The sequence below is a fragment of the Coregonus lavaretus genome (assembly GCF_964263955.1).
Source record: "Coregonus lavaretus genome assembly, chromosome: 5".
Classification (NCBI taxonomy): Eukaryota; Metazoa; Chordata; class Actinopteri; order Salmoniformes; family Salmonidae; genus Coregonus; species Coregonus lavaretus.
In genome coordinates this window covers 74,232,278-74,258,577 of record NC_139992.1, presented here as the reverse complement: position 1 = coordinate 74,258,577, position 26,300 = coordinate 74,232,278, and the positions used below count along the sequence as shown (strand labels likewise).

At 43.6% G+C, this 26,300-nt stretch overlaps 1 protein-coding gene across 1 annotated transcript in view; it reads right to left on the bottom strand.

The window, feature by feature from the left end:
- mao (monoamine oxidase) overlaps positions 1 to 26,300 on the bottom strand; it is a 66,107-nt gene that overhangs the window by 5,413 nt on the left and 34,394 nt on the right. Inside the window, exons 2-13 of the mRNA XM_084161333.1 lie at positions 24,349 to 24,443; positions 23,881 to 24,018; positions 9,562 to 9,666; positions 9,324 to 9,415; positions 8,895 to 9,036; positions 6,139 to 6,288; positions 5,236 to 5,395; positions 4,933 to 5,029; positions 4,780 to 4,833; positions 4,562 to 4,619; positions 3,726 to 3,823; positions 3,403 to 3,514 (exon numbers count right to left, since the gene is read on the bottom strand). Of these exons, the coding sequence (XP_084017459.1) occupies positions 3,403 to 3,514; positions 3,726 to 3,823; positions 4,562 to 4,619; positions 4,780 to 4,833; positions 4,933 to 5,029; positions 5,236 to 5,395; positions 6,139 to 6,288; positions 8,895 to 9,036; positions 9,324 to 9,415; positions 9,562 to 9,666; positions 23,881 to 24,018; positions 24,349 to 24,443 (1,301 nt within the window). The remainder of the gene's footprint in view (positions 1 to 3,402; positions 3,515 to 3,725; positions 3,824 to 4,561; positions 4,620 to 4,779; positions 4,834 to 4,932; positions 5,030 to 5,235; positions 5,396 to 6,138; positions 6,289 to 8,894; positions 9,037 to 9,323; positions 9,416 to 9,561; positions 9,667 to 23,880; positions 24,019 to 24,348; positions 24,444 to 26,300) is intronic.

Sequence of the window (26,300 nt, the reverse complement as noted above, 5' to 3'; positions counted from 1 at the left end):
GAAGTTTGGAACCACCAAGACTCTTCCTAGAGCTGGCCGCCCGGCCAAACTGAGCAATCGGGGGAGAAGGGCCTTGGTCAGGGAGGTGACCAAGAACCAGATGCTCACTGACAGATCTCTAAAGTTCCTCTGTGGAGATGGGAGAACCTTCCAGAAGAACAACCATCTCTGCAGCACTCCACCAATCAGGCCTTTATGGTAGAGTGGCCAGACAGAAGCCAGTCCTCAGTAAAAGGCACATGACAGCCCGCTTGGAGTTTGCCAAAATGCACCTAAAGACTCTCAGACCATGAGAAACAAGATTCTCTGGTCTGATGAAACCAAGATTGAACTCTTTGGCCTGAATTCCAAGCGTCACGTCTGGACGCATCATGCTGTGGGGATGTTTTTCAGCGGCAGGGACTGGGAGTCTAGTCAGGATCGAGGGAAAGATGAACGAAGCAAAGTACAGAGAGATCCTTGATGAAAACCTGCTCCAGAGTGCTCAGGACCTCAGACTGGGGCGAAGGTTCACCTTCCAACAGGACAACAACCCTAAGCACACAGCCAAGACAACGCAGGAGTGGCTTCGGGACTTGAACCCGATCGAACATCTCTAGAGAGACCTGAAAATAGCTGTGCAGAAACGCTCCCCATCCAACCTGACAGAGCTTGAGAGGATCTGCATAGAAGAATGGGAGAAACTCCCCAAATACAGGTATTCCAAGCTTATAGTGTCATACCCAAGAAGACGATGCTGTAACCGCTGCCAAAGGTGCTTCAACAAAGTACTGAGTAAAGGGTCTGAATACTTATGTAAATGTTATATTTCAGTTTTGTATTTTTTATAAATCAGCACACACAAAAAAAGTTTTGTCATTATGGAGTATTGTGTGTAGATTCATGAGGGGAAAAAACAATTTGATACATTTTCGAATAAGGCTGTAAGGGGTCTGAATACTTTCCGAAGGCACTGTATCTGTTTTACCATTTAGAAATGAAAGCACTTTATATATCTATGACATTTAGTCAAAAGTTTAGTATTTGGTCCCATATTCCTAGCACGCAATGACTACATCAAGCTTGTGACTCTACAAAGTTGTTGGATGCATTTGCAGTTTGTTTTGGTTGGGTTTCAGATTATTTTGTGCCCAATAGAAATGAATGATGAATAATGTATTGTGCCATTTTGGAGTAAGTTTTATTGTAGATAAGAATATGTTTCGGAATACTTCTACATTAATGTGGATGCTACCATGATTACGTATAATCATGAATGAATCGTGAATAATGATGAGTGAGAACGTTTGATAAAGAAATGTGTGAGTAAGATATGACTAAAATGTCACACCCTCAGTTAAACTAATTATTAATGACTAATTATTACACGCTGAAACTGTGTGAAATGTGTTAGAATGTGTGAGTGTAGGACCAGTAAAGATTATGACATTGTGTTACTATTTAGCAATGCGAGTAGGAGTTAGACCAGACAACAAAGGACAAGGAGAACTGTCTACAGACAACTGAGAAACCAAGATAAAGAGGCCTCCCAATTTAGGGAGGAGAGAAACCGTTAGGCTTGGAAGAGAGTATGAAATATGTTGCAGGATATTGAGAGGACGGCGATAACTAAGGAATGCAGCCTGCCCGAGCAAGGAGTAGACTATGATAAGAACATGTGTGTGTGTGTGTGTGTGTGTGTTTGTATGTGTGTGTGTATGTATGTGTGTGTGTGTGACCTGATGGTCAGGAGAGCAGTTTTCCAGTGGAAAAATACAGCCCACCTAAAGCGGGGTGGGATTTTTGTATGACATGTGTGTATAAAAGATGGACTCTGAAATTGTGATAACAGAATTCTCCAGGCAGAGTTCTCTGAATAAAGACCACCTGGCTATTGCAGACTGGGATCTCTGTCCGTTTCTTGATCTAAAAGCCTTACAACCTTTTGGGAGGCGCACAGAGACACTGAAATAGTTAGTTAATAAATTATCTTAACAACGTTACAGAGGCATCACCTTCAGCGGAGTCGGCCACAACTGGATGCATCTGGTTTTCAGGGGAAATGGAAGAGAGCCTGTGACGGACTTTTGCTTTTGGACGTTTACCAGTATTTCTGCATTAATAAGGCGACACTCCATCTTAACTCCTCCTCCACATTTACTGGATTGGTTGAACAGTGCAGAAGAGAACCTCCCCCGACAGTTTTCTCTTGTCAGGACCAGAATAAAAAAACGCTGCTCAGGCATTTATTTTACGCCTGCTACGTTAGGTTACAGAGGCATAAATATCATACCCCCCCCCCCCCCCCCAAAATTGAAGGGGGAATACACATTTAACTCAATCAGAGAGGTGCAGAGGGCTGCCTTATCATGTCTTCAGCGCCCAGGGAACAGTGGGTTAACTGCCTTGCTCAGGGGCAGGACAACATATTTTTACCTTGGAAGCTCTGGGATTTGATTCAGCAACCTTTCGGTTACCGGCCCAACGCTCCTACCCACAAGCCTACCTACTAACCTCCCCTGTTATTAGTAATGGTGAGAGATTAGCATGTTTTGGGGGCATGATCTTTGTGCGTCTGTAACTTTCTCACTCATCATTATTCACGATTCATTCATGACTATCCGGAATCATGGTAGCATTCACATTAATGCAGAAGTGTTCAGAAACATATTATTTTCTTATTTACAATAAAAGTGACTTCAAAATGACACAATACATTATGTACCATTCATTTCTATTGGGCACAACATAATACAAAAACACAACCAAAACAAACTGCAAATACATCCAACAAGTTTGTAGAGTCACAGGCTTGTGTGCTAGAAATGTATAGTCTACTATATTTAGTCAAAAGTTTAGTATTTGGTCCAATATCTTTTTAAATATGGGACCAAATACTAAACTTTTGACTAAATATAGTAGACTATAAGTGAATTTGTCCAAATACTTATGACATCTTAAAATGGGGGGACTAGATACAAATTGCATTCATTTCTAAACGGTAAAACAGATATGTACTGTATGAAAGTACCCTGAAATAAAAGGTGACATTCTATACTGTTACCTCATATAAAACATTTGATCTCAAATCCAAAATGTTAAGTGTATAGAGTCAAATTAAAAGTTGTAGCTTCACTGTCCAAATAAATATGTACACTTAGAAGAAAATGAGCTATCTAGAACCTAAAAGGGTTATTCAGCTGTCCCCATAGAAGAACCCTTTGAAGAACCCTTTTTGGTTCCAGGTAAAACCCGTTTGGGTTCCATGTAGGACCCTTTCCACAGAGGGTTCAACATGGAACCCAAAAGGGTTCTCCCTGGAACCAAAAAGGGTTCTCCTAAGGGGACAGCCGAAGAACCCTTCTGGAACCCTTCTTTCTAAGAGTGTTGGGGAGTGTATTATTGTATTGTGAAGGCTCTCACCTCTCTTGCGGCCCTCTCCCCTGCCTGTACAGCCCCCTCCATGTAGCCACTCCATTCAGTAGCTGTCTCTGTGCCTGCAAAGTACAGTCTGCCTACTGGCTCCCTGAGAACCCTAAAGAGAGAAGGAGGGAGGAGAAGTGGGAGAGGAAGGAGAGAAGGAGGAGGGGAGGTATAAAGGTTATATAAAGGTTAGATAGCATCACAGTGTGTGTGTGTGTGTGTGTGTGTGTGTGTGTGTGTGTGTGTGTGTGTGTGTGTGTTTATGTGTGTGTGTGTGTGTGTGTGTGTCTGTATGCCTGTGTGTGTGCGTGTCTGTTACTTACTTGCCGTACTGGGTGAGTATACCAGGGGGGAAGTAAGCAGTGTAGCAGCCTCCAGAATACTCCTCCTCACACCAGTTCTTCTCCTCATAGTGCACAGGCTGGGAGAGAGAGGATTGGGGGTTAGTACTCATATCAAACTTAAAGCTACAATCCTTAGTTGGTACATCCATTTTTAGACTTATAAATTAATGATGAATACCCATTGATTTTTTAAGAATAAATGTATAAATGCCTCATGAGCTGTGTCACAGTGTGTGTGTGTGCTAATTACCTGTGCTGATTTTAGGTGCTGACTGATCTTATCTCTAATGGCATAGTCATGTTTTAATGTTGTACCCCATCAGAACCCAAAATATGAGCTTTGTTTTACGCCACTGTTTGTAAACAAAGTAAATATAAACAAACACTGTATAGCCTCAAAACATGGTTAAAACTATAATTGATGGTCAGTGCTTGCATCCATAGCTGTCTATAAATTTGAGAGTGGTTATATTTCTCCAGCCCCATCCCTTAGCTTTTTAGCAAAACAGTGGCGGGGTGTTCAATTTGTTATTGTTTCTAGCTTTAATCTGCAGTAATGGATCAAACATGTCTGCTCCCTCAGAGCAGTGAAGGCCAAATTCTAAATTGAGATGGAGCCTTCTCTGAGCCCAGCAGTCTAGAGTAGATCTCACAGGCACATTCCAATTCACAATTCTACTTCTAACTACAGTATGGTGCTATGTTTTCATAGAATAGTAGTACTACTAGCTTGTAGTAGTAGTAGTAGTAGTAGTAGTAGTAGTAGTAGTAGTAGTAGTAGTAGTAGTAGTAGTAGTAGTAATGGTTCCACTCACATGCAGAGCTTCCTCTGAGCCCAGCACTCTGGAGTAGATCTCACAGATCCTCTTCTTCCTACAGGGGACAAAAACAATTTTTAAGGGTTAAGAAAGGGATAGCGTTAAACTCTTAATGCTAGTACACATGAGCATTCCTGCTAGCAAAGTATACACATGAGAAAGTGAAGTAAAACACACTGTAGGTACTGAACATGATAAACAGTCAGACAGTTTACCTCTCCTCTCTGGTCAGTCCACATAGCTTCCTACACTTGCGGGCCAGGATGAAGCTGTTGCAGAGGAACAGGAGAAATACAGTTATTACCACACTTTCTCGTTCTCTATGGGTAATCATATTGGGATGCAGGAAACTAAAGCACTGTGTTTACCCCATAATGGCGGGTACAGTCCCATCAGGCTTTGTGTCGTCCAGAGTAAGGCTGATGGGGGCCTCTTCCTCCTCGATCACCATAGTGCCACAGTACCCTGTGAGAGGGGGAGGCGAGAGATACAAGAGAGAAGGAGGACAGGAAGAGAGGAGAGAGAAGGGATCAATAGACAGGGATAAGGAGGAAAGGAAGAGAGGAGATCTATCACTTAGTCCTTCATTTATTTCTCCAAGTTATCTCTGTAGTAGACCATACACTTGATGACAGAGCCCATGGACCCTCCCTCCCTCCCTCCCTCCTTACCTTTCTTCCTCCAGAAGTTATCTCTGTAGTAGACCATACACTTGATGACAGAGCCCATGGGGACCCTGTGGATCAGCTGGTTTCTGAGGGGGGGCAGCTCGGGGTTAAAGTGCATCTTCAGGTTCAGACCAGGGGGGGTCGCCACAATCACATACTTGGCCTGGGAGAAACAAAACACACCAGAGAAGAGTTGAGGCCTATGTGGTGTGTAGTGTGTAGTATGTAGTGTGTAGTGTATACCTCCCCAGTCCTCCCTGGGTGGCTAAGCAGCTCTAGGGCACTGCTGCTTAATGGGTTTTAACAGGGAAAGAGGATGTGGCCTGGACAGAGCGATGAAGACCAGCTTACTGACAACAATGTCCTCTGGCTTACACACACACAGACACACACACACACACACACATGAACTCCCGCCGCCCGCCCACACACACACAAACGCACACAAACACACGCATGCAGGCATGCACAGCACAAAGGCACGCACGCACACACACACAAACTAAGGGGCCCTGTAAGTACAGAGTTGTATGGATGAATGAAGGATTCCTAGAATGTTCCAGGAATTCACAACATGGGCCTTATGAGGTATCATGTATTATGGACATTCAAGCTCTAGATGGCAGCAGTAGGCTACAACACAGTGGAATGTGCACTTTATAACCGTAACTTGTTTTTATGCTAACTTACAGCAACTAGTTACCTGTAAGTTACTGAAGAAAAAAAAAGGTTAAACCAATGTTTCTTGGGAATTTACAGTAACATACTGGTATTTTTTTTTTTACAGTAACTTAAAGGTAACTAACTGGGTGCCAGTAAGTTAAAACAAGTTACGTTTTTTTACAGTGTGGGCTGACGACATCATCCATAGGTTGATGGATAGGTGATGGTTGCTCTCTCAGTCACCTTGTATGTTTCCTTGTTGAGAGTCTCGACCTCGACCATGTCCCCTGTCTGGTCGATCCTGTAGATGGGAGACTCCATCTTGACTCGCTCACCCAGCTCCTTGGCCATACACTCACTGATCTGGCTGGAACCGCCCACAAACTTTCTCTCCTGAAATGCAAATACAGTATAATCAGTCATATTAATCAAATACATGCAACGCTAATAAGGCCAAACCTGCTCCAAGAGGGCGCTGCTCTGTAGATGACCCTGTGCTGCTTGCAGCCTCTCATGTGTGTGTTTGTGTAATGTCCAGAGGGTTGGGGAAAAACATAAGACAGGAAAAGTCTATTACTATTACTGAAGTGCACTACTTTACTGAAGTGCACTACTTTTGACAAGATTTACAAAGTAAGATTTTGTATTCTCTATAGGCTGAATCCTAACGTCAGAATACATGCAGAAAGTGTGAAACTTTTTGCACAACTATCCTAATGACATCAGTGCCAGATTTACACCCTATGAGACATGAAACAGCTATTCTGTTCCTTCTTCTGCCTCCCCAAATATACCTAGACCTCATTCTAAGACACTCAGACCCCCTGGGACAGTTGACTGATGTTTCCGTGGTGAACTGTTATACATTTGGGTGGTGGCCCTCTGATCTAGGCTGGCCTTAGAAGACAGTACAACAACATGCATTTAAACTGTAGTGAACTGAAATCAGTCAGGCAGGAGGGTGTATTGGAAAGTGAGAGTGGGTCTTGGCAAGGCCACATTACAATGTACACAACGCTGAGTAACCTTTGACCCTCTCCATATGGTTAGTGTAAACTTCCCTCAGCTTTCTCTGATAGGAAACACATTGTGTGCCTTCCACTGTGACATTGGGCCAGCTATAACTACAGGGTCTCACGGCAGGTCAAAAACTGATGATGGCAGAGGGAAATTCCTGCATGATTGTAAGTGATGTTATACTTTCCCCTGCAGCTAAGAAAAGTTGTTTGTTTCAAAACACATGTGCACATATAGTTGTTTTGAGTTGAACAGATGGAGAAGGATTTGGGACAGTGACCTACAGTATAGTGGATCTTTATCGTGCATCTCCATACCATAGCAGTACTCTACTGAGGACAATTTATCTGCAGAGAATATGCAACTATGCTATGCATGGCATGCATGGCAATTGACCTCAAAAGAGGAGCAAATGCAATTGACCTCAAAAGGAGAGCAAATGCTATATCAACTCATGACAAACTTTAGCATCCACAGGTTTCTCTATTGCTCTACCTGGAAAAGAAACACACTGAATGAAAACATTCAGAGCCAGAGAGCAGGGGGCGGACCAAACAGGAAATGAAAGTGGATGACCTCACAACAACATCCTCTAATTACCCCAAGACGTCCCCTTCAACCGTCACCTAGGCAATGGAGCCACTCAACGTTTCAAAGTAAACCAGGATAATGGGTTCTCCCTGGGCTCTGAGGAACAGCCATTGTTCCTGTAAATTAGGGAGCAGGGAATGAACAAGGCTAATTGGGGGGTGGGGGGGGGGGGGGGGGGGGGGTTGAAGGATGGCTCTATAGGGCTAGGGAATGGTAAGATTTAGAATGGCTCATTTTGGCACCAGAGGTTTCATGTTAGTGACAATCTAAGTAGAATCCAAATGAGAACGTTATTGTTGTGGAATGTTTTGTGCCAACATGGAGGATAGTTTGCTGAGCTCAGTTCAAAGGCTCCTGTGTGAGAGAGGCTCAGCTCAGCAAACCTAGAACCCAAGCCAAAAATGTCATAGGGAAAACTTATCCTCATTCTATGTAGGGTTCTTCATAGAACCCCTGTATATGGTTGTACCTAAAACCCTCTATGAAGGGTTCTGCCTAGAACCCTCTATGAAGGGTTTTACCAATAACCATTTTAACATCTAAATGTTCTTCCTAGAACCCTCTATGAAAGGTTCTACCGAGAACAATTTTATCTTTGGAGGGTTCTGCCTAGAACCGTCTATGGATGGTTCCACCAGCCTTATTAGCCTTTAAAATTAAATCTTTATGACAATAATTACATTTATCATAAGACCTTTCTTTGAAGTTCTACCCTAACTCAGTGGTGTTAGGAAACTCCTGGTTTACAGGCCACATCAGGCCTGCACGTCACATTATATTGGCATTGGAATCCAGCCAGAGTTAGGATATCCAACAAGTGGAGTTCTTAATCACCTGCATTCAGAATGACTGCCAGGGTAGGGGAAGATTGACTACTGAGACTAACTACCTCATCATCTAAACTGGAACAACCATCCCAGTAACGGGTGCAATAAGTCCAACTACTAACAGATTGGATTAGTTTAGAAAACAAACAATTCGTAAAATCACCCTGCAATAGAGCATGCTGGGAAATATAATACATGGTTCTATGTAGAACCCTTCTTGCCTTCCAAAGAACCCTTATTGCCATCTAAATAATCCTTCTTGCCTTCCAAAGAATCATCAAATAACCCTTTCTTCCAAAAATGGTTCTTAGGATGTTAAAGGTTCTAGGTAGAACCCTTTGCCTTACAAAGAACACTTGTCTTCCAAAAAGGGTTATTCAGATCAAAGCGTGTAGGACCCTGTATGGATATGGAAGAGCCAGTCCACAGGGTCAGAGAGACAGACAGACAAACAGACAAGCAGGCAGGAAGGAAGCCAGGCAGCCAGCCATCCAGGCAACCAGCCAGACTGTCAGACCGTCAGACTGCCAGACAGACAGGTAGACAGCCAGGTGTGTAGAGTACCTGTCCTCCGTTGGTGGTGGAGAAAATCCTCATGGTCCCTCCACACTGCTTGACGTACCAGAGGAACCATAGGGCTGACACCTCGTGGGGTTCAGAGGTCACGTTCACGTTCACAAACAGCGTGGCAAACCGCCTCGCAGAACTGTGAGGAGAGGGAGGAGCATGCACATGCGTACACACACAGACACACAGACACACATAGACAGACACGCACGCACACACACACACACACACACACACACACACACACACACACACACACACACACACACACACACAACACATAACACACACACACACAACACATAACACACACACACACATAATCACTCAATCACAATGACTATAAAAAGTGTAATATTATTGAATAATGCTGCATTAGGTTGAATGGTCCTGTGTGTATTGTGAAAAAATGGTGTAGTGCAGTACCTGGTCCAGCAGATATTGTCAAAGAGCTGCTTCATGGTCATCTTGTCCCACTCCTCAGCATGGGGAGCCCTCCATGGAGCCTCTCTGGGGATCTAGAACACACAAACACACTATGAGGGTGGGACCATCAAGAAGTATCAATGACTAGAGACTAGGGAGTAGAGGTTGGTTTGGGATTGTTCCTGAGATGTGGAGGGGATGGCTGCTCTAGAAAGAGAAGGATTCTGTGTGTGTTTACCTCGCTGCCCATCTCATCCATCTTCCTCCACAGGTTGTTGTAGTCCATAAGGGCAAACGGGTTCCACATGGGGGGGAAGGAGCCTCTGAATGGGTATGACTTTCCCTGTAGGACACAACATGCATGGGAGGGTTAGTTATCTTCATCATCGCCATCATCTTCATCATCATCATCATCCTCCTCCTCCCCCTCATCGTAATATTCATCTTCATCATCATCTTAGTCTTCATATTCATCATCATCACCCTCCTCCTCATCATCATCAGCAGTAACAGCATCATATTCATCAGCATCTTCATCAGCATCATCATCATCATCATCACTATAGACTAATAGTGATCTGAAAAAGCAATATTTTGCAAATGTTTCGGTTCTACTGACATTCTGGTCAAGTACCTTTGAACTGAACTACACATTTGTATTTATATTTGTATTTGTATTTATTATGGATCCCCATTAGCTGCTGCTAAGGCAGTAGCTACTCTTCCTGGCGTCCAGCAAAAATTACGGCAGTAATGACATTATATATATAAAAATAAAAAAACATTTTACAACAGATTTCACAACACATTAAGTGTGTGCCCTCAGGCCACTACTCTACTACAACACACAATCCCGGTGTACGTGTGTGTATAGTGTGTATGTTATATGTGTTTGTATGCGTGTGTTTGTACCTGTGTGACTCTTCACAGTCCTCGCTGTTCCATAAGGTGTATTTTTATCTGTTTTTTAAATCTGATTTTACTGTTTGCATGAGTTACTTGATGTGGAATAGAGTTCGATGTAGCCATGGCTCTATGTAGTACTGTGCGCCTCCCATAGTCTGTTCTGGACTTGGTGGCATGTCTTGTGGGGTATGCATGGGTTTCTGAGCTGTGTGCTAGTAGTTTAAACAGACAGCTCTACGTGTACATTTAAGGGCCAGCCGTGCTACCCTGTTCTGGACCAATTGTAATTTTCCTAAGTCCCTTGTTGTGGCACCTGACCACATGACTGGGCAGTAGTCCAAAACTAGGGCCTGTAGGACCGGCCTTGTTGATATTGTTGTTAAGAAGGCAGAGCAGCACTTTATTATGGATAGACCTCTCCCCATCTTAGCTACTGTTGCATCAATATGTTTTGACCATAACAGTTTACAATCCAGGGTTACTCCAAGCAGTTCAATCTAATCAACTTCCACATTATTCATTACAAGATTTAGTTGAGGTTTAGGGTTTAGTGAGTTTTTGAAATATTTAGGACTAATTTATTTCTTGCCACCCATTCTGAAACTGACTGCAGCTCTTTGTTAAGTGTTGCAGTGATTTCACTCGCTGTAGTAGCTGACATGAATAGTGGTGAGTCATCCTCATACATAGACACACTGGCTTTACTCAGAGCCAGTGGCAGGTCATTAGCAAAGATTGAAAAAAGTAAGGGGCCTAGACAGCTTCCCTGGGGAATGCCTGATTCTACCTGGATTATGTTGGAGAGGTTACCATTAAAGAACACCCTCTGTGTTCTGTTAGACAGGTAACTCTCAATCCACAATATAGCAGGGGGTGTAAAGCCATAAGATATAATGTACGTTTTTCCAGCAGCATACTATGATCATTAAAGTCAAAAGCCGCATTGAAGTCTAACAAAACAGCTCCCACAATCTTTTTATTATCAATTTCTCTCAGCCAATCATCAGTCATTTGTGTAAGTGCTATGCATGTTGAATGCCCTTCCCTATAAGCATTGATCTTCTGCCTTTTCCCTGACAGAGGGAGCTGTTAGGCAATCCCTACCCGCAGCTAGCTCCCATGGAGGCGGATTACGATATGCCAGCTTGCTTCATATTTCACTACAGATCAAAGATAGCAGCTGATTGCACATTCAGCAAGGCAGATAAGATTATCTCAATCTCATGCTCAAATTATTTCTCAACCCATACAGGTTTGTAAATGCAGTCAGGAGTAGTGGAGGGTTCATTTATTTGTGATTTCTAGCCATTTCCAATGGACGTGTGGCTTTAGCAAATAGGCTAGGAAAGCCATATCAGTTCATTCAACTGCAAGTGCACACAGGGACAGTGTGTGTTTGTGTGTCTCTGTGTGTGTTACTCGTACATAACTGGCATAAAGCACTTAGGTTGACAGTTAAATGGGTCTACCTGAAGGCCCATTAAGCATATACAGTAACTACTAGAGAGAGAGAGAGAGAGAAAGAGAGAGAAGGAGGGAAGGAGAGACAGTGTCTGAAATACAGTACATAGACAATGGTGATGAAGCTGTGGACCTATAGTCCTTATACTGTACTGTAGTCCTTACACTGTACTATAGTCATATAGTCATTATACTGTCATATAGTCCTTACACTGTACTATAGTCCTATAGTCCTTATACTGTACTATAGTCCTTATACTGTCCTATAGTCCTTATACTGTCCTATAGTCCTTATACTGTCCTGTAGTCCTTATACTGTCCTGTAGTCCTTATACTGTCCTGTAGTCCTTATACTGTCCTATAGTCCTTATACTGTCCTATAGTCCTTATACTGTCCTGTAGTCCTTATACTGTCCTGTAGTCCTTATACTGTCCTGTAGTCCTTATACTGTCCTGTACATTTTACATTTTAAATTTTAGTCATTTAGCAGACGCTCTTATCCAGAGCGACTTACAGTTAGTGCATACATTATTTAATTTTTTTCATACCCCCTGTGGGAATTGAACCCACAACACTGGCGTTGCAAACGCCATGCTCTATCAACTGAGCTACATACTGTAGTCCTTATACTGTCCTGTAGGTAGTCTTTATACTGTCCTATAGTCCTTATACTGTCCTATAGTCCTTATACTGTCATATAGTCCTATACTGCACTATAGTCCTTATTCCTGAAGTGTTTGATTTAGGACCTTAGAAAATATAACTTTCCTTGAAAGAGTAAATTAATGTCTTTAAAATCAAAGACTCTTTCAAAGACTCTCTCAAAGAGTATTTCATGAAACTCAGACTATAACGCATTTAATGTATAATTCATATAATTTTGTAACAGTCAAAAGACTTGACCTTGGCTATTCAAGTTCAAGTTTTATGAAAGACATTCTTTGTACATGCTTTTCTAGAACTGCACTTGTCTTACAAAGTTGTTTCACAGTTCCTCTTGGCACGCTAAACCCAATCTCAGCCTAATTTATTTTAATTACATTTTGTTCACAACATCTACAGTCTACTTATCCAAAGCTTCTTAGGGCCCACACTCAGGACATACAATAATAGGGCCGAAGAACTCAGCATAAGTACATGTATAACAAGCAGAAAAATATATCAAACTTTCTGTAGATTGCTCTTAGTTCTCTGTTGGACTCACAGGCAGCATAATCAAAGGCTATCATTAATGCTGTGTTAGCGCAGGCAATTCTCTGCTGCTTCTGAGCCTGCCTCAATTGTTGTTGGCAGACAGGGTGTTTGTGTCTTCTCTCTCTCTCTCTCTCTCTCTCTCTCTCTCTCTCTCTCTCTCTCTCTCTCTCTCTCTCTCTCTCTCTCTCTCTCTCTCTCTCTCTCTCTCTCTCTCTCTCTCTCTCTCTCTCTCTCTCTCTCTCTCTCTCTCTCTCTCTCTCTCTCTCTCTCTCTCTCTCTCTCTCTCTCTCTCTCTCTCTCTCTCTCTCTCTCTCTCTCTCTCTCTCTCTCTCTCTCTCTCTCTCTCTCTCTCTCTCTCTCTTTCTACACACTGCAGCAGGGATTTTGGCCCACTCCTCCATACAGACCTTCTCCAGATCCTTCAGGTTTCGGGGCTGTCGCTGGGCAATACAGACTTTCAGCTCCCTCCAAAGATGTTCTATTGGGTTCAGGTCTGGAAACTGGCTAGGCCACTCCAGGACCTTTAGATGCTTCTTACGGAGCCACTCCTTAGTTGTCCTGGCTGTGTGTTTCGGGTCGTTGTCATGCTGGAAGACCCAGCCACGACCCATCTTCAATGCTCTTACTGAGGGATTGAGGTTGTTGGCCAAGATCTCGCGATACATGGCCCCATCCATCCTCCCCTCAATACGGTGCAGTCGTCCTGTCCCCTTTGCAGAAAAGCATCCCCAAAGAATGATGTTTCCACCTCCATGCTTCACGGTTGGCATCCTTCTTCTTCCTCCAAACACGGCGAGTGGAGTTTAGACCAAAAAGCTTTATTTTTGTCTCATCAGACCACATGACCTTCTCCCATTCCTCCTCTGGATCATCCAGATGATCATTGGCAAACTTCAGACGGGCCTGGACATGCGCTGGCTTGAGCAGGGGGACCTTGCGTGCGCTGCAGGATTTTAATCCATGACAGCGTAGTGTGTTACTAATGGTTCTCTTCAGGTCATTGACCAGGTCCTGCCGTGTAGTTCTGGGCTGATCCCTCACCTTCCTCATGATCATTGATGCCCCACGAGGTGAGATCTTGCATGGAGCCCCAGACCGAGGGTGATTGACCGTCATCTTGAACTTCTTCCATTTTCTAATAATTGCGCCAACAGTTGTTGCCTTCTCACCAAGCTGCTTGCCTATTGTCCTGTAGCCCATCCCAGCCTTGTGCAGGTCTACAATTTTATCCCTGATGTCCTTACACAGCTCTCTGGTCTTGGCCATTGTGGAGAGGTTGGAGTCTGTTTGATTGAGTGTGTGGACAGGTGTCTTTTATACAGGTAACGAGTTCAAACAGGTGCAGTTAATACAGGTAATGAGTGGAGAACAGGAGGGCTTCTTAAAGAAAAATGAACAGGTCTGTGAGAGCCGGAATTCTTACTGGTTGGTAGGTGATCAAATACTTATGTCATGCAATAAAATGCAAATTAATTACTTAAAAATCATACAATGTGATTTTCTGGATTTTTGTTATAGATTCCGTCTCTCACAGTTGAAGTGTACCTATGATAAAAAAATTACAGACCTCTACATGCTTTGTAAGTAGGAAAACCTGCAAAATCGGCAGTGTATCAAATACTTGTTCTCCCCACTGTATATCTCACCTGAGTTATCCACAAGACATTAGCTAGTACAGTACAGTACTGAGATAATTCACTATCTGGGGGGTGTTGCATTTTCGTGGTGGAAGGGATGGAAATACACACAAACAAACACACACACACACTCGGTGATACAGGGTGAGTGCCTTTTGATGAGGTGCACTACCATGGCTACCAGCCAAGAAGGTACCAGAGTGAGTGTACATGCAGATCTCAGACAGAGAGATAGTAGCTAAGGAAACACAGTCACACAGGGGTTCCAGTGAGCTGCTGGTAATGTCAGAACTCAGAGTCTAGCTGCATTACAACATCTTAAATGAGGAACAAACATCCTTTCCAGAAAGGAAACCTTTCCATGCAGAAAATCAGCTGAAAACATGTGATTTCACACACACAGACACACACAGACACACTGTATTTAGAGCCCATAAGGCAGTGGAGTCTCTTGCCAAATTGGATGTGTGACCAGCAGCACACATTCGTAACTGCTATCTACGTCATTCCACATGCTTGTGGCATGTCAGGCATGCTGTGGCAGGCTGAAATAGGTCATGTCAATAATACTACAGTGTGACTAGAGTGACTAGACAGAAGGGCTGAACTAACACTCACATTGATTAATGTCTACACTACCATTCAAATGTTTGGGGTCACTTAGAAATGTCCTTGTTTTAGAAAGAAAAGCAATTTTTTGTCTATTAAAATAACATCAAATTGATCTGAAATACAGTGTAGACATTGTTAATGTTGTAAATGGCTATTGTAGCTGGAAACGGCTGATTTTTAATGGAATATCTACATAGGCGTACAGAGGCCCATTATTAGCAACCATCAGTCCTGTGTTCCAATGGCACGTTGTGTTTGCTAATCCAAGTTTATCATTTTAAAAGGCTAATTGATCATTAGAAAACCCTTTTGCAATTATGTTAGCACAGCTGAAAACTGTTGTGCTGATTAAATAAGCAATAAAACTGTCCTTCTTGAGACTTGTTTAGTATCTGGAGCATCAGCAATTGTGGGTTCAATTACAGGCTCAAAATGGCCAGAAACAAATAACTTTCTTCTGAAACTCGTCAGTCTATTCTTGTTCTGAGAAATGAAGGCTATTCCATGCGAGAAATTGCCAAGAAACTGAAGATCTCGAACAACGCTGTGTACTACTCCCTTCACAGAACAGTGAAAACTGGCTCTAACCAGAATAGAAAGAGCAGTCGGAGGCCCCGGTGCACAACTGAGTAAGAGGACAAATACATTAGAGTGTCTAGTTTGAGAAACAGACGCCTCACAGGTCCTCAACTGGCAGCTTTATTAAATAGTACCCGCAAAACACCAGTCTCAACATCAACAGTGAAGAGGCGACTCCGGGATGCTGACCTTCTAGGCAGAGTTGCAAAGAAAAAGCCATATCTCAGACTGGACAATAAAAAGAAAAGATTAAGATGGGCAAAAGAACACAGACACTGGACAGAAGAAGACTGGAAAAAAGTGTTATGGACAGACGAATTGAAGTCTGAGGTGTTCGGATCACAAAGAAGAACATTTGTGAGACGCAGACCAAATGAAAAGATGCTGGAGGAGTGCTTGATGCCATCTGTCAAGCATGGTGGAGGCAATGTGATGGTCTGGGGTTGCTTTGGTGGTGGTAAAGTGGGAGATTTGTACAGGGTAAAAGGGATCTTGAAGAAGGAAGGCTATCACTCCATTTTGCAAGGCCATGCCATACCCTGTGGACGGCGCTTGATTGGAGCCAATTTCCTCCTACAACAGGACAATGACCCAAAGCACAGCACCAAACTATGCAATAACTACGTATTTAGGGAAGAAGCAGTCAGCTGTTATTCTGTCTATAATGGAGTGGCCAGCACAGTCACCGGATCTCAACCCTATTGAGCTGTTGTGGGAGCAGCTTGACCGTATGGTACTTAAGAAGTGCCCATCAAGCCATCCAACTTGTGGGAGGTGCTTCAGGAAGCATGGGGTGAAATCTCTTCAGATTACCTCAACAAATTGACAACTAGAACGCCAAAGGTCTGCAAGGCTGTAATTGCTGCAAATGGCAGGACACAATTATTATTTCTATTAAAAATCATTATTTCTAACCTTGTCAATGACTACATTTCTTATGCATTTTGCTATATTTCCTATTCATACTCATTTCTTGTATGTTTTCATGGAAAACAAGGACATTTCTAAGTTACCCCAAACTTTTGAACGGTAGTGTACTTCCCTGTAGCCAATCAGAGCATTTGGTTACTCTACGAATGAGAGCTCCTCAGAAGCATGTGGACTATAGTGACGCAAAAAGACCACGTCCAGTTCTTAGTGTTCTGTGTCTACAGAAGCTAGACAGGCTAGGGTTAGGGTTGAACCGGGATATGGACATGAAGCTAGGGTTAGGGTTGAATCGGGATATGGACATGAAACAAGGGTTAGGGTTGAACCGGGATATGGACATGACGCTAGGGTTAGGGTTGAACCGGGATATGGACATGAAGCTAGGGTTAGGGTTGAACCGGGATAAGGACATGAAGCTAGGGTTAGGGTTGAACCGGGATATGGACATGAAGCTAGGGTTAGTGTTGTGGTTAAGACTAGGGTTAGGGTTGAACTGGGATGTGGACATGAAGCTAGGGTTAGGGTTGTGGTTAAGGGTTAGGGTTGAACCGGGATATGGACATGAAGCTAGGGTTAGGATTGTGGTTAAGACTAGGGTTAGGGTTGAACTGGGATGTGGACATGAAACTAGGGTTAGGGTTGTGGTTGAGGCTAGGGTTGAATCGGGATATGGACACGAAGCTAGGGTTAGGGTTGTGGTTAAGGGTTAGGGTTAGGGTTGTGGTTAAGGATTGAACCGGGATGTGGACATGAAGCTAGGATTAGGGTTGTGGTTAAGGGTTAGGGTTGAACCGGGATATGGACATGAAGCTAGGGTTAGGGTTGTGGTTAAGACTAGGGTTAGGGTTGAACTGGGATGTGGACATGAAACTAGGGTTAGGGTTGTGGTTGAGGCTAGGGTTGAACCGGGATGTGGACATGAAGCTAGGGTTAGGGTTAGGGTTGAGGGTTAGGGTTGAACCGGGATGTGGACATGAAGCTAGGGTTAGGGTTGTGGTTAAGGGTTAGGGTTGAACCGGGATATGGACATGAAGCTAGGGTTAGTGTTGTGGTTAAGGTTTAGGGTTGAAACGGGATATGGACATGAAGCTAGGGTTAGGATTGTGGTTAAGACTAGGGTTAGGGTTGAACTGGGATGTGGACATGAAACTAGGGTTAGGGTTGTGGTTGAGGCTAGGGTTGAACCGGGATGTGGACATGAAGCTAGGGTTAGGGTTAGGGTTGAGGGTTAGGGTTGAACCGGGATGTGGACATGAAGCTAGGGTTAGGGTTGTGGTTAAGGGTTAGGGTTGAACCGGGATGTGGACATGAAGCTAGGGTTAGGGTTGTGGTTGAGGGTTAGGGTTGAACCAGGATATGGACATGAAGCTAGGGTTAGGATTGTGGTTAAGACTAGGGTTAGGGTTGAACTGGGATGTGGACATGAAACTAGGGTTAGGGTTGTGGTTGAGGCTAGGGTTGAACCGGGATATGGACATGAAGCTAGGGTTAGGGTTGTGGTTAAGGGTTGAACCGGGATGTGGACATGAAGCTACGGTTAGGGTTGTGGTTGAGGGTTAGGGTTGAACCGGGATGTGGACATGAAGCTAGGGTTAGGGTTAGGGTTGTGGTTGAGGTTAGGGTTGAACCGGGATATGGACATGCTAGGGTTAGGGTTGTGGTTGAGGGTTGAGCTCTGAGGGTTGAGCTCTGTGTCTGCTGAAGCTAGACAGACTTTTGTTGCTGTTCTTTAACAGCAGTAGATATGCCATAGTCTGGTCCCAGATCTGTGTAGCCACCTCCTATGGTCATTGTGTAATTTCTTTGTTATGCACAAGTAGATCAGGGACCAGGCTACTGTCCCTAAAAACTACCGCAATGTTTGCATACCCGTACTTGTGTTCTAGATAGTAGTCATTTTGGGTATGCGAAAATATCATGTTTTAAAGTAGTGCAGGTAGCTAGTGCCAACGACAAGCAGTATTTCTGTTACAGGTATTTGATATAGGTATTTCAATACTTTTAATACATATTTTGTGCTTTGTATTTCACTGGTCTGAACTACAATTCATGTGGCCTATTTTGTAACAGTTTAATTCAAATTTTTCTAATACAAATATATACTTGCAAGTAGCTCACTTAACTACAACAGAAAGGAGATGAGGAAGGAAGCAACCTTAGACTATTGATATAAAAGCACGGACACACCGGTAGTGTTTGCCGAGAGTACTTAGCACCTCTGAACGGAGTGCCGGCCGTAATTTGCAAACCGAGCGCAAACCAATTCTACATGTACAAATGGCTGACAATGCCGGCAGTCAGACGCCCAGCGGCAGGTGGTCCCTAAAACACACCATGCCAAATGAACGGTGAATGAACAACAGACAAATGGCAGACCGTCACTCGGTGCAATGTTTTCTCCCTATGTTAAGGGGACGTGAAGAGGAAGCCACTTTAGACTATTGAGATGTAGGGAAGGAGATGTGAAGAGGAAGGCACCTTAGACTATTGAGGTGTAGGAAAGGAGATGTAAAAAGTAAGGCATGTTTGACTATTGAGATGTTGGGAAGGAGATGTGAAGAGGAAGGCACCTTAGATTATTCAGATGTAGGGGTGGTTCTGGGCATGCCCAGTAGAGAAGGGTTGAGTGATGTCATGTGCCAGAAGGCTCTTCCGCTATAGGTCAGAGAGCCACTGAACCCTGTGATATCATCCACATGACCACTATGCTGCATTCTAAACATGTCTCATCTCATTCTCTGCTGTGTGTGTGTGTGTGTGTGTGTGGGTGGGTGGAGGGCTTACCAATGTGTGTGTGTGTGTGTTGCATGTGTAAGGGGGAGGGGGGGGGCTTACTATTGTGTGTGTGTGTGTGTGTGTGTGTGTGTGTGTGTGTGTGTGTGTGTGTGTGTGTGTGTGTGTGTGTGTGCGTGTGTGTGCATGTCTGCTCATCTGTGTGAATGACTCCATGTTTCAGCATATGACTCCATTCACAGGAAGGGTATGGAGACAGTGGTGGAAAAAGTACCCCATTTTCATACTTCAGTAAAAGTAAAGATAACTTAACAGAAAGAGACTGAAGTTTAAGTGAAAGTCACCCAGTAAAATACTACTTGAGTAAAAGTCTGAAAATATTTGGTTTTAAATATACTTAAGTATCAAAAGTAAATGTAATTGCTAAAATATACTTAAGTATCAAAAGTAAAAGTATAAGTATAAATAATTTCAAATTCCTTATATTAAGCAAACCAGATGGCACCATTTTCTTGTTTAAAATTTTACAAAAATGGATAGCCAGAGGCACACTCCAACACTCAGACATAATTTACAAACAAAGCATTTGTGTTTAGTGAGTCCGCCAGATCAGAGGCAGTAGGGATGACCAAGGATGTTCTCTTGATAAGTGCGTGAATTGGACCATTTTCCTGTCCTGCTAAACATTCAAAATGTAACAAGTACTTTTGGGTGTCAGGGAAAAGTACAATCATTTCTTTATGAATGTAGTGAAGTAAAAGTAAAAGGTGTCAAAAATAGAAATAGTAAAGTACAGATACCCCAAAATACTACTTAAGTAGTACTTTAAAGTGTTTTTACTTAAATACTTTACACCACTGCATGAAGATGAGGCCCATACAGTAGAAACAGAAAGAGAAGTGCCACCCTAACCAGTTCAGAGAGCCCATTGATTTACAGTGGCGAGAGTAGGTTAGCCTGGGTATATGGCTGGAACCAGAAGGACCAATCTAATTAGGAGGTAGAGCATGCTGTGTGTTAAGGACAGTGGTGTGGCTACTATAATAAGATATGGAGGGATATCTTGGAGAGAGAAAGAGAGAGAGAGGGAAAGAGAAATGGGGGTGGCTGCAGCTCTCTCTCTCTCTCTCTCTCTCTCTCTCTCTCTCTCTCTCTCTCTCTCTCTCTCTCTCTCTCTCTCTCTCTCTCTCTCTCTCTCTCTCTCTCTCTCTCTCTCTCTCTCTCTCTCTCTCTCTCTCTCTCTCTCTCTCTCTCTCTCTCTCTCTCTCTCTCTCTCTCTCTCTCTCTCTCTCTCTCTCTCTCTCTCTCTCTCTCTCTCTCTCTCTCTCTCTCTCTCTCTCTCTCTCTCTCTCCTTCCTCCCTCTCTCCTGGGCCACTCAGAGGAGGAGAAACTATATTAGAAAAGTCCTTCAGGCAGAGATTAGCATCTCCAGTCGCTAGCGCTCACCGCTAATGCTGGACAGAGGCTGGGCGCACTGAGGGTCATGTGGTTGATACACAGGGAGAGAGGGGTAGGTAGTCACTAGATGGCCATGCTGGAGAGGATGATATTGTCATCAGAACTATGTGAAGTAGGGGTTAGAGTTAGGGTTGTGGTTGTGGCTTTCTCCTATAGAGCTCCATTTTATGGAATGGTCTGCCTATCCATGTGAAAGACACAGACTCGGTTTCGACCTTTACATCTTTACTGAAGACTCATCTCTTCAGTAGGTCCTATGATTGAGTGTAGTCTGGCCCAGGGGCGAAGGTGAAGGGCAAGGCACTGGATTGACGATCCACCCTTGCTGTCTCTGCCTGGCCGGCTACCCTCTCTCCACTGGGATTCTCTGCTTCTGACCCTACTACGGGGTCTGAGTCACTGGCTTACTAGTGCTCTTCCATGCCGTACATAGGAGGGGTGCGTCACGTATCTATGCTGCAATAGTCTATGTGCCGGGGGGATAGGGTCAGTCTGTCCTATCTGGTGTCCTGTGTGACTTAAGTATGCTCCCTCTAATTCTCCCATCTCTCTCTCTCCCTCTCCACTCCCGGAGGACCTGAACCCTAGGACCATGCCTCAGTACTACCTGGCCTGATGACTCCTGGCTGTCACCTTCCCCAGTCCACCTGGTCGTGCTGCTGATCCAGTTTCTGCTGTTTTTCCTGTGGCTATGGAACCCTGACATGTTCACCAGACGTACTACCTTGTCCCGGACCTGATGTTTTCGACCCTCTCTCTCCCTCTACCTCTCTCACTCTCCCTGTCCCTCTCTACCGCACCTGCTGTCTCAACCTCTGAATGCTCGGCTATAAAAAAAACTACTGACATTTACTCCTGAGGTACTGACCTGTTGCACCCTCTACATCCACTGTGATTATTATTTGACCCTGCTGGTCATCTATGAACGTTTGAACATCTTGAAGAACGATCTGGCCTTAATGGCCATGTACTCTTATAATCTCCACCCGGCACAGCCAGAAGAGGACTGGCCACCCCCTCAGAGCCTGATTCCTCTCTAGGTTTCTTCCTAGGTTCCTGCCTTTCTAGGGAGTTTTTCCTAGCCATTGTGCTTGTACATCTGCATTGCTTGCTGTTTGGGGTTTTAGGCTGGGTTTCTGTATAAGCACTTTGTAACATCTGCTGATGTAAAAAGGGCTTTATAAATACATTTGATTTGATTTTGATTTGATGAAGCTGGGGTTACAAGGAAACCAGACCGGCCACGTTGCGTACGTGAGCATTTAAAAATGTTATTCAATCATTTTATCCACACTGATCACGCACGTAAGCATGCGTCTGCAATGCCAAACGCTAAAATAGAACTTAGTTCTATTTGAGATGCTCGACGCGCTGCAAGTCCCGCATTTCCCATCTCCTTATTGGTTTTCACGAAGATACAACCTCACATGGTTGTTTGAAAGACAACGAGGAGATATTAATCAAAGATAATTAACTAAAAACTAACTAGGTTTACCTTTTTATCTGTGGATTAATCGTCGGAGTAGAGAAACATACCATTTTTGTATGATTGGGGTCAAAATTCTACAAAGATCCAGCTAAAAAGGGGACCAATGTTCATCTCCCAGGACAAACTGCTAGCAACAGCTATCTAGCTAAATGTCCATGGATGTTTCATGTTTTTTTATACCTGTCCCCAAATGAATATAGTTGGTTCACAGTTGCGTGTCATGATAGACAAAATGGAGCACGTGGACACGGATGCGGTGTAGCCATAGTGTTAGGATTAAGGGTAGTGTTGAGGCTAGGGTTAGAGTTGAACTGGGATGTGGATATGAAGCTAGGGTTAGGGTTAGTGTTGTGGTTGAACCAGGATGTGGACATGAAGCTAGGGTTAGGGTTGTGGTTGAGGGTTAGGGTTGAACCGGAATGTGGACATGAGTGCTAGGGTTAGGGTTAGGGTTAAGGGTTGAGTGATGTCATGTCTTCTCTAGCATGGCCAGATAGTGTTCCATCCTTTCAAGCACGGCCAGATAGTCATGACTGGAAGAGAGACATGCATTTCCTGTGCGTTAGAATGTGAGAAGGCCTGAGCAGGAAGTTATCTGTTATCTAAAGCGGGGTGTACACTACACGATTTTGGCCCCGATTTAGCTGTCCCAGACAAGTTTTTGAGATCAGAGATCAATCCCCATGTCATTGCCTACCTGGGGCGTGCAGCCGTCACCGACGCTCATTTAATATGAGCAGGTCAGAGACACAATCTGAGGGCTATCGATCTCGACTTTGAGCAGTCACAGACGTCCTGATATTTTCAAACATGTTTATCGGCACAAAATCAGCAATGCTCTTCTAGTGTGAGATGTGCAACGACAAGTTTTGAGAACGGTGATCAGCAATAGCCAATAAGAGCTCAGCAGAGAAGAAGCCAGTGAGATGATGACGTTATTTTGCATCACCCATGTGTAGACTCTCGAGCAGGAGCAATGACTACTAGTAGTATGCATTTGTACTTGCCTTTAACCAAAACCAAAGTGTCAAATCGTTACAGCTCTGAAGTTCACAAGCTATGTTATTCAATTAAAAACGTCAACTTTGTATGGCAAGCGTGAATGTCTGACTGAAAAACGTTTATGAGGCTGCTTTGAGCGTTAAATCTAATCACATCATCACATCATTGTTTTTCGCGAGACAGCATGGTATCCAGAATCCTCACGACCAAGTGAATCATCTTGTAGTGTATGACCCTCTGTCTGTGCCATATCATTTAGTGTGCGCACCACTACGTTGGCAAGACAAATAAAACTACAGGAAAGACGGTCTTTTAATGTGAGAGGCTCAGCGATGTTAGGATTTTGAAAGTCGTGTAGTGTACACCCGGCTTAATGGAAGTGGTCAATACTGACTGAAGCAAAGTCCTGCGAACAGTGTTTCAGAGAAACCCATGGATTTATCATGGATCTGTCCTTTGTGTGTTCTGTTCAATTACATAAGTAGGACAGGGACAGACGTGGCCTATGTGGTACCACACTGGGTTTCAGCATGTGAACATAGGCGTGCACACACCTTTACATAATGCACCAGCCTCTCCTCCTCGTTGACTTTGTAGGTCTCGACTCCGTACTCTTTAGCCAATCGGAGGATCCGATTCTGTGTAGGCCCGATGTAGGCCCCACCCAGGTCAACATACTTAGTCTGCTCATTCTGGAGAGAGAAAGAGAGAGAGGGGGAGAGAGGGAGGGATGGCGAGAGAGAGAGAGAGAGAGAGAGAGAGAGAGAGAGAGAGAGAGAGAGAGAGGGTTCATCAGACAAGCAGTGGGCAATCCTAATCCCAGAGATCAATTTTGTTTAAATCAGTTGCATAAAAATGCTTACGTTATTAAAAAATGTGTAGCTGTTAAACAGCATCTAGAGAGGTACCTGGCTCAAATAAATAGTACTGTCATCAGGTTTTCTGACATAGAGAGAAAACTGGATTCTTATAGGGATTACACTTTGACTGGCACTTTGCCTTTGGTCTGACAGAGGTTTTACCTGTATGGTGAAGGTCCGTCCACCAACCCGATCTCTAGCTTCCAGAACCACAGGACACAGCCCTTTCTCCTTCAACAGCTTAGCTGCAGTCAGCCCTGAAAGAGACAAAGAGTGGACAGAGAGAGAGGGAGAGGTTAGTGTAAACATGCCAGCTGAACATCTAATGTTGATGAAATGAAGAAACACTTTGTGTAAACAATGCAAGTTTGAACGTAAATTATTTTGATATGTCCATCCTCTCCATTTCCCCTCTTTTCATATCTGTCCTCCTCCCCTCTCTCGTCCTCCCCCTGTGTTTTGTCCTGTTGTGTAGAACAGGAGAGAATAGCCCAGTTATATAGCAGGCTGTGATACAGTATGAGTCTGTGAGAAAGCAGAAGGCCAGAGGTGGAATAATCTCCAGAAATCTCTCTAAAAATGTTATGTTTTGGTGCTGCTAGGGCAATTCAAGTGGCTAATTGCTGACCTTTTTACTGAAGAATGTGTTTGTTTTTTATGATTGTGTTTTGTAGGTTTTGTAAGAACATTTTGTATTTTGTGTTTATAAATGTTGTAAATTTGTATTGATTGTGTAAATCAAATCAAATCAAAGTTTATTGATCGCATACACAGTTTAGCAGATGTCATAGCGGGTGCAGTGAAATGCTTATGTTACTAGCTCCTAACAATGCAGTAAAATGTCTAACAAGTACACAAATAATCAACAATTTAAAAATGTTCAGAGAAAGAGACAAACACACTAACTGATCCCCTGCTCATCTCAATATCACGTGAGTGTAGAGAGCAGAAAATAGCGGAAGACTTTCACAATACCAACACACACACACACACACACACACACACACACACACACACACACACACACACACACACACACACACACACACACACACACACACACACACACACACACACACACACACACACACACACACACAGAGGGAAGTCCCCATCTGTAGTCAAGTGACTTACATCTGCAATTGACCTACTAGCCTCTACCCCTAACCACTTCTCCATGCCTCATCAATCTGAGGAAAAATTCATAAATCACACCCTATGAGTGTTACCTCATTACATGGGTTATAGGGTGTAATTTGAGACACAACCTAACACAGTAGTTTATATCAGTCCAAGGTAAACACATTTTGTCTCCACAGATAAGAATGGGCTGTTTTCCCCTACACTCTTAGAAAAAAAGGGTTACAAAATGATTCTACGGCTGTCCCCATAGGATAACCTTTTTTGGTTCCAGGTAGAACCCTCTTTGGTTCCAGGTAGAACCCTTTTGGTTTCAATGTAGAATCCTCTGTGGAAAGGATTCTACATGTAACCAAAAGGGTTATATCTGGAACCAAAAAGGGTTCTTCAAAGGGTTCTACTATGGGGACAGCTGAAAAACCAGTTCAGGTTCTAGATAGTATCTTTTTTTCTAAGAGCGTACCACGCAACAGTCAGCCCACTCCCAGTCCAAACCATAAAGAACAAGCTCATATCAGTCATTTTGGCTTGTTTTGTTTCTTGCTTTTCAATAGTGTTTTCAATAGTGTTTTCAATAGCGTTTTCAATAGGGTTTCAAAAGTGTTTTCAATAGTGTACTAGGGTCAAAAGCATGGGTGTCCACTGTCCAACACTATTCCTGGAGAGCTACCCTCCAGCAGGCTCATTTAGCCAATGGCTGCTTGTTTGCTATTGTAGTGTGACTGAATTATATTTAGCTACAGAGGTAGTATGGGCCTTTCTCATCACCATAGTGACCCCAAGGCCATCTCAGTCTAGAGCTTGATTCACCTTGCCCTATATTCTCAATCATGCACGCACACAAGCACACATACACACTTGAAGGATTAGGCACAATGGAGCCTCTGGCCTTTGTCAGTAGAGCAGGCATTCAGACAGAACACACAGGCAGCAGTGTCCCAGTGCCAATGATCCATTCAGAATGCTTCAGTACA